We start from the raw sequence: 16,105 nt of genomic DNA, 5'->3' as shown, positions 1-16,105 counted from the left end.
AGTCTAATGTCTCCTGTTTTGATTCTTGGAAAAATTCAAGCGTTGCCAAAACTTAATTTTTTTAAATAGACTTAGTTTGCACGTCAAATAATTGGGCTTAGTTATAACAGGCATCAGATGAGCACTACTTTCACATGAACTTTGAACTACATTTTCACATACTGTGTCCTTTGCATGGGGTGACTCCTCCTCCAGAGACATCTATGTGTCACTCGAACTTCACACAAATTTCTGTTCAAATGCTACATCTTTAAAGATTTTGACCCTCTACACCCAACACTTTTTATCAAGTTACTATCTTCCTTCCTAGCCTTCCACATTACCTGTTGTTTTGTTATATGTCTGTTCATTCGGTGTTCTTCAACCCCCCATAAGCTCTGAGAGAACAAGGACACTGGTTTACCCACCACTGCACTGTCTGAGGAGCGGCCAGCACAATGCAGGCACTCGCTACAGGAAAGAAACCACTGAGGAACTGGTTCGCCGAGGATCGGAGCAGTCGTCTGCGTTCTCTGCTGAAGCAAGGACGTGCCGTCACTGGAGCTGCTCCGGGAATCAGCATCAACGCCCTTCGCGTTTCCTTATCAGTTTAATGAAAAGATGCAGATACTTGTTTGACTGCAATCTTCCATCTGGTTGTGATGGAGGATTTGGACAATTTTGATATTTAGCTGATTTGCAAACGGGGAATGTGATGAAAGATCCAAGTCGCACCCAAGCCATGATGTCTGATAAAAGCTGATGGGAAAATGCGAACGATGATAAAACACAGAGCTCAAGAAAGAAACGGAAGGAAACATCCAAGAAGGAAGGTCAGAGACTGCAGGGGCAAAAGCTGAGTTTGCCTGATGATGACCCCCAGGTACTGCCTTCACTGAAAAAGGGGAGTCTTTACCCTTGAAACATTGTTCCATCTGAATATCTTACTCCTCACTTAGAACGGAAGCAGTTTGAGAGTAGGGATGGTATTTTGAGGTTTTTAAAAATAATTTTTTCCTAACAGTGCCCATTGTAAATGTTCACTATTTGTGAAATATTGTTTAAAGAAGACAAGCATACAAAAGTGCTCCATAAAAACGTTTGGGCTATGAGGGCATGATAGTGTAGACTTACTTATAGGGGCTACAGACCAATGGGAGAGAAAAGGGGATATCTGAATCTGTACCTCCCCCCATTCCATTCTTAGGCCCTGCATTTTTCATATTGCGAGAGGACCGGATGACTAACGGGCTTGGTTCAGATACTCCGTAAGGAAAGTATCCGCTGCCATCAGACGGAGATGATTTCCAGGAATTAGACGGTCTTTTATATGGGTGCCTCTGTACAACTCAATAAAGTCAACACATTTCAACGGGAATTTTCTGTCATTTTTAGTAAGTCTCCATTGGTAGCCCTTAAAATGAGATATGAAGTATCAGCAACAGGCAATGAAAAGGGCACACCGACTGAGAGGTACTCATGAATTGATCGGGATGGGAAGACGGAAATAAAGAGAGATCTCCAAGGAACCCCTCGGACTGTAACTTCATCCTGAAGTCGAAGAGAAGGAGAAAAGAAAACATCACTCAAGCACTCAGCACTGAATCAAGACAGTAGGAAACGGCCGTTGAAGAGAAAGGCAAATGCATGGAGAAGAGCCAGGCATTTAACATTTCATCACAGTGAGGATTACTGTGTCTGCAAATTACACGAATTTCCCCACAGGGAACCATGTGCTTTATTTTTAAAGGAAAGAGGCATAAAATAGCCAAGCTCATTACAAGTACACTTCCAAGTAATGTTCACTTTAAGAGTAAACGTGTGTTAAAAATGGGATACAGACCAATTTGAGAGAAGGTGATCTCTCTCAAATATCACACAAAAGTCTGCCTATGGATCATAAAGATATGATTTGGAAAACAAAACCCAGGCCCGTGGAAGTTACGTTTGACATACTCTATAAGGAACAGCTTGTTTCTAATGTTTAATCTCCAGATAAACTGCCAGAAAAAGGCATTTTGTCTGTTATAATTTTGGATAGCCAGCGCTACTTCAAAGCACGCATCCAGGTATGCTGCAGTGACAGCTGTCACATTCTAAAGAATGACCAAATAGCCCAAAGACTATGAAATGCCACAGTGCCTCTCAAATTGGTTACTGATTAATTCACGTGCTGAGAGGCCTGGGAGGCTCCAAAAAGTTCTTGTCGGGTGGTCGTCAGTGTTGTACACCTTGTGGATAAATGACCTGCCTTCGCACCTCCTGGTTTAAGGGTCAGTGTTCAGCCACTGAGCCATACCAGCCATGCCTATCTTTACATTTTTATTAATTTCTGAGAGGAAGGGAGAAAGAGAAAGAGAGAGAGAGAGAGAAACATCAATGATGAGAAAGAACTGGAAACGTTACCTCCTGGTTCACAGGTCTATGCTCAACCACTGAGCCACAACAGCTGGGCTTGAAATGCTTAATGATTTTTAAACAAGGGACCCCTCATTTTGTTATGCCCTGGGCCTTGCATATTACAAGGTTCAACCTGCCTGAGATGTGTTTGATGGTCTCACTTTTATATCTAATAAAGATGAAACCCAGGCATTCAGATGCCAGTTGGCTACTCAACATGTATTCCCTCAACAAAGATTTTGAACACTTCCTGTGTGTTAAGTGGTGTGACAGGTACCCATCCTGGCCAGGTGAGACAAGGGCAGACGGGAAGCTATCGTCTCTCTCCTTCAGCAGCTTTACCTACTCGCTGAGGAGCAGGAATCAGAGAAAAGGATATGGCAGCGAAGTCCAACAAACACGATGATAGCAGAATGTAAATTCTATGGAAGCATACAGACTTATCCACATGTAAAATCCCATTGTACAGAATGTCCCTATTTTGTAATATGGATGGTCAAACTATGTTCTCTTTCCCCTCAAAGCGATGTGCAGGAAATCTGTCTGTCCGGGCAGAGGTCCTCCCTGCTCTAAGTAGCACTGCACATGCTCTTTCAGCACAGGGAGCTCTCATGAACTTCCCAGAGGATGCGGGCGGAAGGCCTCTCCTTGCTAACTTAGTGCTGGCGTGTCTTCCCCTTTAAGTGAAATGCAATGCGGAACAACTTTTAATGAACTTTTTAAAGAAAACATTTCTCCTGGAGTTAAGAGACACATAAGCCCTTATCCTGTCTGCTGCTAAAGAGGACATGATTAATTCATTTTGTCCTCCGTGGCCCTAATTATTTCGTTAATCCCCTTCCCCTGCACCCACCCCATGCAGACGTGAGGGCCCCTGTCTAAAGTGTAGGTAACCCAGAATAGAACAATGCCGATGCTGACATCCCGATCGCTGGGTGCGGGCCGGGCCGGCGGCCGTGCTTGGTAACCGGGGATATGAAGAGGCCGGTTATTGACAAGCTGCCACGGGGTGTTTGCATTAGCGAATATGAGAAGATGATGGCGCTGCTCCCTCATCCCCGCGGAGTCCAGCTCAGTGAGATAGCAGAAAACGCGCCCGTTTACTTAGAGCATTGATAACACCTCTAAATAATTAACTGAGGACTTCCTGTCTTCAATTACTTAATGCTTTTTTTAACATCTTGAGAGGATTATAAGCAATTTATGGATCGCACGTGAGGAGTGCATTCGCCGCTATTCCCACAAAGCATTTAAGGGATCATGTTTCCAAAGCTTGGTGGTAATTAAAAATAAGCATGGAGACCATGGGGCTGGGGCACGGCACTCGCTCCCCTGCTGTCGCTTCGCAGGGCCTAGATTTCAGGCTCCGGGATGACTACAGGTACAACTTCATTAGTGTTGCACTGCTACCCGGGGAATGCTGAGGCTTGGGAAATGATGAGAAAATGAAAGCATTCATCCCAGGGGGTCTGGGCAGCTCTTCGTCAAACCTCTGAGATGAACTGTGAAATACGCTTGCTTATTTTGAGTTCATTCGTGACCTCGATAAAACAGTCACTCATATAAAACACGTCTGTGTTCAAAGTGGTTGGTCCGCTGTCCCTGGTGCTGAATTTTGCCTGGCAGATCAAATGCATTCGCACTCCATAGATCTCGGGGTTTAGGTCATCTAATGCCTACCTAGCACCATTCCTGTCCCCCAGGGCTACCCCCGGGTGGCTGTGAACTTGGTCAGGTTTTGCTGAATGAGGTTCATTTGCTCTTTCAACAGAGAACTCTCTCTTTAGGGCTGTGTCCCCCAAGTGACGTGTTCTTTGATTCGATCTAAAACAGCACAAATGGACCAAACGGAAGACCTGGTGGATGAAGCTCTCCTAAAGCTTATGTTCCAGCAGGAAGAGACATAAAAAGACGAAGAGAAAACCAACGAAAACATCAGGCAGGGATAAGTCGATGACAAAAATGAAAAGCAGGGGATGTGGTGGTGTGTTAGGGAAGCCACAGCTAGACTGGGGACCTCAGAAAAGCCTTCTCTCCTACAGAAGTGACATTCAAGCTCCAACATGTTCATTATTATTATAATCACTACCAGTAATTATCTAACATGATACTGTTATACTGTGCTGTTATTATACTATCAAAGCTAATTATAAACTGTTACAATAAACAATAAAAATAATGCACTTATTAATTGAAATTAATAATAACAGGTTGTCACAACCAGACAACTGTCAACTCTTCTGTGTATTAATTACCGACTTGGTAGATAAATGCTGGCCTCTTGCTGATTTCCCCTCCCCCCTCGCGCTTTCAAGACTTTCTTGGCTACCTTCGTCCCATTACCTGCGAGTGTATCCTTGGGGAATGAAAATGCATCTTTCTGTTTGTCTGGGGGGAATAAAAAGTGAATTCTGATGCAAAACCCCTACACATAATGCACATCAAAGCCAAAGAGAAATCATTTCTGAAGTGATCTGCTGTTGTGGCTTATTGCTGCCAGTGTGGCTCCTTCTATTAGTGTGGGTAAGCGGGGTCTGACCATATGTCAAGAGAACATGTCCTTTCGGAGTGACCTCATCTGTCACACACACATACCCCTGGGATGCTCGGCCCCCCCGACCACAAGGACAGACGCCTCCGGTAGGTTTTACCTGTGACCGTATGTTCCCTCCTGTCGGTGGTCTCCGTGTGGATGAGCCCCTTCCCAACCTGCCGGAGCTGGTACTCCGTAATGATGCCATTTGGTTTCTCGGGGGCATCCCAGCTCAAGCGCAGGGCGTCGGGACTGGGAGCTGTGATCCTCGGTGGCAGGACGCTCTGCGGGACTCCTTGGGGAGTAGTGACAACCACCTGGAACACAGAGCCAAACAGCCATTTATCACAGGTGTCCACTAAGTACTCCCACCCATGAGAATGTCCCTTTTGTTTTAAATATACGTATTTTTTTATTGATTTCAGAGAGAAAGGGAGGAGAGAGAGATGAAAGAGCAATGATGAGAGAGAATCATTGATCGGCTGCCTCCTGCACGTCCCACATGGGGGATCGAGCCCACAACCCGGGCATGTGCCCTGGCCGGGAATTGAACCGTGATCTCCTGGTTCACAGGTCGACTCTCAACCACTGAGCCGCACTGGCTGGGCTGTTTTAAAATGTTGTCGCCTGGCCTGGCACATCATGAGTAGGGGCTTAGAGAAGGGCACCCTCTTTCTTTGGTTCCTTCCCTCCCATCCCATCGAAACAATAAAATCCGACCTTGAACACATTCCATAAGTCTCAGGCTACCATTTGTCACAACCAGGCTCAACAGCCATTCTGACGGCAGAGAGCAGCCCTCCGTTTAAACAAGTGAGACCTGGCTGGCAGACTGTCAGCCTGGAGAACTCTTGATAACTCTCTCCCATATGGCCCAGGAGTGTCTCTGCATTTTAACAGCCTGATTTTGTACATGTTAAGCACCAGTAAACATGGAGCCAAAGGCCACATCTGAACGCACTCGCACATGACATGCTCTGAACAGGACACAGGGGCAGCCCTTCGTCTTCCGCGCTTCCTGTGATCCCGGGACGACACCACGGTGTCTGCCCCCATGTCCTGGGAAAGGACCAAGTGAAACGATAAAGAACAAATCAGCCCGTTTTCTGTGCAACGTTGTTGAAATATGACTTGGGGAGAAAAGGGGCTACATTTGTGTTTTGTTTTTCACAGAACTTACTCTGTTTTACCTTTTAACCATTTTTTGGGGGGAGGGGGTGGGGCAGAGGTAAGCATGAGCTGTGCCTGTGCAGACGGCACGGATTTACTGATTTTGCTTGGAATGCTCAGGCCCTAATTTTTGATTGGGACGATCAGCTGCCATCTGCCCCAGGGGTGACAGGGGTGACGGTTTCGGGGAGGGTCTGTGGACTGTAAAGCTGAAGCCAGTCTGGCTGCATGTTTGACTTGGGCAGTGCTCGTGCAGGGTCTGAGGAGGCTGTACCTCTAAAGGTTGAAGGACATGTAAGGACCAGAGCTGCCATGTGTGAGTCTGTGTTCTCCTGGGCGTCCTCTGTGATTATGGCTCCTTATTGTCCCCTGGAGGGCTTCTCTCTCCCAGTCCCTGGGTGGGGTTTTCTGCTTTTATTTCATAGCATTCCCCAGTGCTCACCACCTGTGGTCTTCTGCTTGGACCACAGCCAAACACTCCTTGCTTCAATCTCCCTCATACATCTTTCTAGTAAACTCCAGTCACATATATTTCAGAGAGGAAGGGAGAGGGAGAGAGAGGAGAGAGGAACATCAATGGTGAGAGAGAATCATTGATTGGCTGCCTCCTGCATGCCTCCTGCTGGAGATCAAGCCTGTAATCAGGGAATGTGCCCTGACCAGGAACTGAACCGTGACCTCCTGGTTCATTAGTTGATGCCCAACCACTGAGCCATCCCACTCCCTTCTTAATCCTGCTTCTTACTCATTATTTTTGCATGAAGTACCAAATAATATTTTCTCCCACCACTCTGCTGTTGGCTCCTTTTCTTAAATACGTATTTAAAAACTAGCCAAATTTTAATCTTAACGTTTAACTTCTCCCTCTTTTGATTTTTTCTTTGCTTGCACGATGGCACTGTGACCCACACACTACTCCAGCCAGATACCTTGAAAGTGCCCAGGACTCACTGCTTTTATTCCTCTGCATACAGTTGGCCACTAAGTCCCGTCTGTCTTATCCTCTGATACCTGCTGTATCTTTCTGATAGTCGCCATTCTGACCCCTGCTGCCTGAGTTCAGGGCTTCATTATTTCTTGGCAAGGTTGTTGCAGAAACCTTACAAACATTTTATTTTCTATGCTAGGCTTCTTTTGCTCTTTTTTCTTTATTTTTTATTTTCCAAGAGCTTTTAAAAAACTCTATTTAAATAGAAACCCCTTTAAACTGAATATTGGTTTGGGAATTATCATAGATTTACAGAAGAACATCTAAAAATAGTTAGTGGGCCTGGCCGGCATGGCTCAGTGGTTGAGTGTTAACCTATGAACCAGGAGGTCATGGTTTGATTCCCAGTTGGGGAACATGCCTGGGTTGTGTGTTCGGTCCCCAATGTGGGGTGTACAGGGGGCAACCTATCAATGATTCCCTCTCATCATTGATGTTTCTATCTCTCACTCCCTCTCTCCCTTCCTCTCTGAAATCAATAAAAATATATTAAAAATAAATAAAAAGAGTTGGTGGAAGAAAAGTGTGATAAAAAGGATATATGGATTCAAGTATTCTTATTTATTTATGAAACACTGATATTTGAATACATCTTTTTTCCAGTGATCTCTAATTTGAGAGGCATAAGTATTAGTACTCAATTGAAATGCCACCTGGACACCCTCAACACGACACAGAGAGAAACACTGTACTCTATCACTGGGCAAATCACTCTTGACCTAGACATCAGATAATCTTCCCAGGGGATAACTTCACCCAGAGGTGAGCAAACTCCTCTTACCTCACCGCTGGGGGCACAGCCGGCAACTGTGCAAGCTTTCAGCTGGTATGAATATTCCTGAAAAGGCTCAGTTCCCGTTGTATCAGAGAAGGTCAATGATCTTCCCCGAAAATATTCCACTCTGTTTCGGAGAAGAATGTAGTGAATGATATGACCTAAAGGAGACAGAGAAATGCTTGCATTTGAGCATCATAACCTTGTAACCATTTGCAAACAATGTACATGTCTTAGAGTTTGGAACAAATGGGATGCTGTGGCATTATGTATTTAATTTCCATTTGCTATCACATTGCTATGTGCAAGGCGTTCTTAATTATACGCACTCTTAGGGAGGAGATGGATTCTTGACATAGCTAATCAGAGTCATTTATGCTTATTTCCCCTCACTAGCAAACAAATTTGCTTTCAATATTAAAACTATTTTGCCTTCCCGTAACCTGCTTTATTTGTCAGAGCAACCCAGGTAAAGGCTGGGACTCAAGAAAAAAAAAATTGGGGGCTCACAATGGGTGTGGGCTGTTTCACAAAAAGAATGACTAGTTGGCACAAACCTCAAGACCACTTGATCAGGAAATACTTTTTAGGGGTGAGATGCATGCCAATTACATGTAGATTACACCCATTTCAATGTGCTCATGGATTTATGGAACTACGGTATTTCCATCTTAAAAGCAGCTTAGTACCATTCGGTTGTATGGGTTTCTTCCAGGTTAGGAGTATTCCATCTTCAGGACGGTCCGTTCTGATCCACTGAGGGGGACTCACTCCCTGAGGCACATCTTCTTTCGTGCTGGCTCTAACAGCTCTGCTGAATCCTCGTCCGTAGCCATTCCAAGCCGAAATCCTATACTCGTATGTCGTATAGGGCTCCAGGTTCGCATCTAGTGAGATAGACATTTAATGGTAGAATTTTAAAAAAAATTTAGTTTACCATCATACTGCAAATGAATAGCAAAACCTTTAAACATTTTTTTTAAAGGCTTAATGCTCTAATCCTCTCCTTGGAAATAAAACTCTAATGTCTTGATTCTATGAATCATAAAAAAATATCTTCCATGTTTCATGGATGCAGAGATATGGAATGGCACAGAACAGAACTCACCTTTTCTGACCAGAGGAATATGGGCACAGTAAAGAAATGATCGAAAAGCCCTGGACTAATGTCCATCGGATATCACTGCTTTATAAGTTCATGCTCCCTCCACTCCTGCAGGGGGCGGGTTTGCCAACCTTCTTTCAGAGTTTCATCATTATAAATGTCACCAAGTCTTACAGTGTTACTATCACTCGATTAAATCATTCTATGAATTGCAATGCAGCTGTAATGAGATGCAGGACTCGAAGCTAACGTATCATGGTTAGTGAAGAAAAATGATTGTATCCTGCAACCCTCTCCCACCAAACCCAAACTGAGACAGGCCCCAAGCCAACCATCCAATTCAAACCAGCGCCTGCTCTAGCTCCACGTCTACACCAGGTTAATTTTCAGTCGATCCACGTGGGCTTTTGACCACATTCTTCTTACATCGTCAACACTTAACCCTGCCCCGCCTACCTTCTAGAATGAGCACGAAAATGAAATCATACGGGAGAACTTCATAAAAGGTCAATTGCCGTCAAACATAAGGGATTATCTTCCGTCCCCATTTTCTCTGGTGAGATGGTGTCCGCCCCTAGATACCCGTGATGACCAATGGAGGGTCTGCAGGTTTCCCTTCCGTTCTGGTCGGACACCGCATTTCCCAGTGTTCTCTGCAGCTTGGTGCGGTCACATGACTGAGAGCTCAACAAGGGAAGGGCATGGAAGTGATATGAGCTCCGTGTGCATCGCTTTCTAAAGAGGAAATCACTGCCTTCCACGGCTGTTCTTGTCCCCTGCTTATGGGTTAAAACTAGGAAATGGTATCTCAGGGTGTAACGTGTGGACAAGGGCAGCACCCAAGCACCATGAGCCACAAAATGGAAGGAATCTGGATCCCTGACTAACGATGGGCCGAGATATCCACCCCATTCACTTACTCACAGATGGTCACTGTGCTTCTGAATCTCTTGGCTACAGCAGAGGAAACTATCTCTTGATAACGGCTGTTATTTCCCACCCTTCAAGCCCACATCACCATTTCTAATTTCAGTTCCTTATTTTTTCTTCTACTACATTTCCTTCTTCTCTTTTTTACCCTTTCATCTCTTGCCCTTGTTACTTTATTTTCCTGTGAGGTTCAGCCTTTCAGAGATGCTTCCAGCCCATAAAAGCATTCTTTATTACTTTACACAAAAGGAATCATTTGTTGAAATGTTGCTTTTCCTCAATAATCTCTTTCTCGGAGCTCTTTTTCCCTTTGTAAGAATTTCCACTTTTTAAAACTTTGTATCTCAAGATCGTTTTGTATGTTATATGGGGTCAGTCTTCTAATAACAGAGGGTTTTGTTTGGGGGGGGATATAGATGTTCAATATTTACTCGTTAATTGCTTAACTGCCCCAGACATGTTTGTCTTCAATCACTTCAAGCTAACACAGTAATCCTTCAAAAATGCATATCATAGTGTGTCATTTAACACCTACATCTTGCTGCATAAAGGTGAACTGCTTACTTATTTCTTTGTTCCTTATTCTTTAGAAGTTGACTTCAAAATAGCCTGCATCCTTGTTTAAAGTTAGACTTTAAAATATTTAAACTGCTAACTTTGAACAAATCCAGATTGTGCCTTTAAGGACCGTGTGACTCGCTAGACCATAGGGTGATGGCATGAACTGCCATTAGATTGAGGAGGAAGATGATGTCAGAGTGAAGTCAGCCTGAATGTCAGCGGCTTCTCAGGACCCCTCGGGTGCCGTGGGCAGTGCATCCTCTGTTACCTGTGAAGGAGAACGTGTCTGCGCTGCCCGTGTGCACCAGCTCTTCCGCAGAGGAGCACGCTTCTGCCACAGGTGTCTTCTCCGTGGAGCTGCGAGACCCGCTGACCACTGTGCAAACGTGGCTGGTGAAGTTGAAGTCACACCGGCCGCAATGTGCTGTGGCTGCCGCAGACACTGGGCAGACAGTGCCGCACGCTTCGGGGGTGTCCTAGGCCAGGCGGTGGGGGTGGGGGAGAGGGGAGAGGACTTTACTATTTCATTTAGGCAGACATAGGGTCAAGTTCTACAACTTTAATGACATTTTCTTCCATCGAGTTCATGAATGAATCTCTCAAAATGAGTAAAAAAGAGAAGTGAAGGCCGTTTGTGTGCTAGAAAGAGCATTTGTGTTGAAGTGACATAGACTTGGATTCAAGATCCAGTTGGACAAGTCCCTAGCTCTGTGACCTTGAGCAAGTGACCTAGACTTTCCAAGCCTCAGCTTGTTCAGCGAGAAAATGGAAATTAAATGTAGCAGTTTTGTTGTGTGACTCAAAGGGCACCTGGGAATGCCTTACACTCAGTAGATCCACTATCATTCAAAAAGTTGTCGGTATTTTATTATTGTTACTTTGACACTTTCCTAGTAGAGTTTTTGAGAAAATAAGAAATGTGATATTTAAGGATCTGCGCCTCCTATGCTGTTGGGAAAGTATGATCTGTAAGAAGTATCCCATCCAAGTGAAAATCTACGTAGTTCACGAACTGCCATTATACTTACTTACTAGAGGCCCGGTGCATGAAATTCGTGCACTGGAGGGGAGGGATCCCTCAGCCTGGCCTCTGCCGTGTAATAATCTGGGAGCTTTTAGGGGATGTCCAACTGACAGCTTATACAGTTGGACATCCTTAGCACTGCCATGGTGGCGGGAGAGGTTCCTGCTACCACTGATGCACTCACCAGCCATGAACCTGGCTTCTGGCTAGTGGCGCTCCCCCTGTGGGGACACACTGACCACCAGGGGGCAGCTCCTGCATTGAGCGTCTGCCCCCTGGTGGTCAGTGTGCGTCATTGCGACTGGTCTTTTCCCGTTCGGTCCATTTGCCTATTAGCCTTTTATTATGTAGGGTACTTGTAAGCCTTGTCTCTGATGAATTGCTAGATTTTGTAATATATTTTGATAAATACTAGTATGTTTTAATCTCAGAAAAAATATTTCATCATTCCCAATTTTATAGGGATGTAACAAGTCAATACAGGGTAGGGCAAAAGTAGGTTTACAGTTGTTTGTAACTAAGTGAATTTGCTGGATCTGAGGTCTCTATCAAAGAAAAGTGGTGGGTGTGGGTTGAGGGGCTAGAGCAGGGGTGGGCAAACTTTTTGACTCGAGGGCCACAATGGGTTCTTAATCTGGACCGGAGGGCCGGAACAAAAGCATGGATGGAGTGTTTGTGTGAACTAATATAAATTCAAAGTAAACATCATTACATAAAAGGGTACGGTCTTTTTTTTCAATAGTTTTATTCATTTCAAAGGGGCTGAATCTGGCCCGCGGGCCGTAGTTTGCCCACTCCTGGGCTAGAGGGAAGCAGCCAGAATCCTGTGTTTCCCTCCATGACACCTACAGGCATGAGATGGCCCCACGCCAGGCCCTGGCCCTTCTGGGCACAGAGGTGTTCTAGTCTTGCCCTGACCGGAAACTCTGAGTAAGGCTCCTAGAGAACAGCTAGCTCAGCATTATTAATTCCCTTAGAATTCGCTGCAATAACATCAATCACAGCGAGCTCATTGGGTATTAATATGGATGGAATGCGGGAATGAATAATGCACATGGCAGTTTCCACATTCCCATTCTAGAACAATAGCCATGAACAATGTATTTCTCTCTCCATCCTCCAGCCCGCGCCTCCGAGAGATGTTTTGCCCGTTACCGTCGCCCTGGTTCCGGGGGGAGCCTTGTCGGAGCAGACATATTCCAGGGGGTCATATCCAACTCCGTTGCAGCAGGCCTGGCTCCCTGGAATAAGCGCGGTATCGCAGCATCTCACTGGCACCCGGCCGCTCCTCCTAACATGTGGCTGCGAGGCTCCGCTGGAGGCTGAGCAGCATCTGGTCTCTGCCACACTCACATAATCCTGCCCGCAACAGGCCATGCCTGCAACAGCAGAAGGTTAGAGATGAAGACGAAGTTTAGAAAAGGGGAGGAAGCGGAGGGGGCTATGGAGTGTGGGATGAAACCGCCAGACCCTGGCAGTGGCTGTGAGGGTGTGACACTTAGGGGGGCGCGGCCCTCCCCAGGGGGTGTAAACTGCAGTGAGCGGTCTTTCTCACCAAAAGCACTGGGCGCTCATTAGCTAAAGGACACACAAGAGCAAGGGTTCCAGAGCACTCATCGGGGCCAACTTCTCCAAGCTCCGTCAGAAAGAGATTGGGTGTCTGCCCCTTTTCCGATGACCAAATGTTCTGGCAGAAGGAAGGGTACCGTGGCACCTCGCTTCTCGAACGTCTCCCATCCCGAACAAGTCACCCCGACAACCCTTTCCTGCTGAGGCCTGTGGGATGGGTCACAAACAGAGAAGGCGCGAATCTGAGCCAGTTTACCGCTGTGAACGTCGCAGCATACTGTGCTGTGAATATTTTCGTGGTTTCTTTTTGCTTTTGTTGCTGCTTATAATTATTGTTAAATTTTCACTCCTTAGTATACATTTCCTTTCCCTTTTGTTGTTTTCATGTACATTTTATGCTCTTTTTGTTTTTAAAGTGTTTGTTTATAAATCAAACAGTTTAATAGACATGTACGGTATACAAGAAAGGTAAAAACGGAATCAGCTGGGGGTCTAGAACAGATTCATTCAATGTACATGATTTCTAATGGGAAATAATGATCTGGTTTGCCAACAGCCTTCTGGAATGAATGAAGTTTGAGAAATGAGGTGCCACTTACTTAAAACGGAGGGACACTGAGGACATGTCTAGAATTCCCAGGGGAGGAGAGGCCACACAAGTGCTCTGGGCAAGAGGTCAGACAGAGGGGAGAGGCAGTGGCAGCGTGAGTCTCCTAAGCTGCTGCCTGGCTCTGCCTAGGGTCCAAGTATTTGCTTCTGGGGACTCCAGCCACGGCAGAACCGTTCTTTCTTCATGACACAGATCTGCACCCACAGAGCATGTTCACCCATTGGGCGAGCCATCTGGCCAGTTTTTGGAACCATCACTGGACCTGGGTCAGAGGATGGGGGCCGTGGCAGAAGGACCTCACAGGCAGCATTACCGACCTCGGCAGCCATCGAGGACACGTGGGCCTGAGGGACCAAACGGAATCCTCCCTCCTTCCCACCCAATCCAGTTTTACCAACTCTGTCCATCTCACTGAGATCAAACCATAGAAGAGATATGGCAGAAATGTCGACAAAAATAAAGCCTGAATAAACAAACAGCAGTCTAGAGTCAGATTAAGCTGGAAATAAAGGGGCCCATATTCCATGTCACAGCGCGATCATATTATAGAGTGACATATATCCATTTATATAGTAGCACAATGAAGGGATTTAGTTTAATTAGGGTTTTATTATTAGTCCCGACTGGTAACATAAAGAACCTCAACTTCAAAGTGCCATGGGTTCCTGAAGTGTTTAATCTGGCCTTGTACAAACACACGTGCCATGAAAGATACTTCTAATAACAGACCAACAAGTCTTAAGAGGTTTTTTTGTTATTGTTTCTTAATCATTGAATCCAGACACTGGCTTGGCATGTGCCTTAAGAAAGATGCTTACCCACGCATAACTTCAAAGAACTCTCCCACTGACCTTCAACTTTAAAAATATCTCCAATTACTTGCATTTGTACTCGCAGTTAATGACATCCATTGAGCGTAACTGAGTTTTGACATGTTCTAATGTAACTGCTCAAAGTCGTGGGTTTAAAAGTTAACTGTTTTTCTCTGGGGCTTTGTTAATAATTTTGGTTGTTTTAACATTTCCAGGAAAAGTCCTCTCGAATATATACACACAGCAGGGCTATCATTGCAGTCTGAGTCTTGATTATGATGGATAAAATCACACACACACACACACCCCACAACTTCAGTTTTTATATTATTTGGATGTATCTCTGATGCCTTGAGATCAGATATTTAAATGCTACCTTGGATTCTTTACTATTATTTTTTTCTCTGGCAGTTTTCTTAAAACACTTCATGTTTTCATTTTAAGGAGCCATCAAATTCTAAAAACTGGCCCCTCAGGGAGCAGAATAACCTGCCCCCTCCCCCCTTTAAGATCACTTTACGGTTTCCCCATGCTTTACGTAGAAAATCAAAATGCAGACGCTGACCCAGTTCCAAACTAGTCAGATCGCTCTGAGGGACTTTTGACAAGCCAACTAAAATCCTGCTAATGAACAGTTTTTATACCAAGAAGAGAGAAAGAGAAAGAGAGAGAGAGAGAGAGAGAGAGAGAGAGAGAGAGAGAGATGCTTTCTTTCACCAAGAGTTTCATGTTAGTTTCCCTGAATTAAAATTTCCAGCCAAGATTTCACCCCCATAACAAGAAGTGACTCCCTTTCTAGTTCCTTCGGTAAACCATTACTTCTTTAATTATTATCAACCTTGTTCCAGGGTGATAAATTGCTAATTACTTAATACCCTAATCAGCGTTCATTCTTTGCACAGATAAACTGTGACAGAGCCATTAATTTAAATAGTAATTTCACTTAATGGCCAGAACGGCACACCAGATTTTTATGCAGCCTTTCCCGAAGCCAGCATCCATCACCGCGCTCTCCTGACATAAAGACGTCTGACGCGCACTAACTCACTTAGGGAGAGCAGATGTTCCAGAGCGGGCTCGGGAGAAAGTCCCAGGGTGCATCACGTCAGCATGAATGAGCTCGGGTTCCGAGTGGGACCATCTCCCAGAACTGCACTGCCATCGCTTCTGACCCCCTACCTAACTGATCACAGGTGGCACTTGACTTTTGACCTTTGGCACACAGAATGCACGATTTTGAGTAACCCCAAAGAAAAACAAAAAGAGGCTGTGGGTCACTGACTGGCTTATCTGTTTGTTTGTTTTTTATTCTAGAGGCTCTTCATTTAATTTGTACAAAGGTGGAGTGTCTCTTTGAGCGAGTTATTAAAATATTAGATGTTTATTTCTGAGATCAAAAAGCATATGTAGCGAATGAGTCTTTCCAAACTGCATAAATATCCAATGGAGAGCTTCCACTGTTCTGGCTACAACTGAGAACATTGGCTCTTGGTATTATAACTACTTCTAATATGTTATCAATTCTTATTCAATGGCAAGGGCTGAAAATGAAAACATGCATAAACATAAAGGCCTGATGAATTTCTAAATTATTAAATCTGCAAAACAGGTGCTCATTTTCCAAAAAAAAAAAAAAAAAAAAAGACCAG

The 16,105-nt window shown here is 44.9% G+C and overlaps 1 protein-coding gene across 1 annotated transcript in view; it reads right to left on the bottom strand.

Moving 5' to 3' along the window:
• USH2A (usherin) overlaps positions 1-16,105 on the bottom strand; it is a gene marked incomplete at both ends in the record, with an annotated part of 391,806 nt that overhangs the window by 75,142 nt on the left and 300,559 nt on the right. Inside the window, 5 exons of the mRNA XM_081114388.1 lie at positions 5,031-5,229; positions 7,852-8,006; positions 8,535-8,732; positions 10,710-10,917; positions 12,621-12,844. Coding sequence (XP_080970514.1) covers positions 5,031-5,229; positions 7,852-8,006; positions 8,535-8,732; positions 10,710-10,917; positions 12,621-12,844 — 984 coding nt within the window. The remainder of the gene's footprint in view (positions 1-5,030; positions 5,230-7,851; positions 8,007-8,534; positions 8,733-10,709; positions 10,918-12,620; positions 12,845-16,105) is intronic.

This window comes from Myotis nattereri, assembly GCF_964212035.1.
Source record: "Myotis nattereri genome assembly, chromosome: 20".
In the NCBI taxonomy this organism is placed as follows: domain Eukaryota; kingdom Metazoa; phylum Chordata; class Mammalia; order Chiroptera; family Vespertilionidae; genus Myotis; species Myotis nattereri.
The sequence above is the reverse complement of the archived record's forward strand: the minus strand, read 5'-3'. Positions and strand labels throughout refer to the sequence as shown.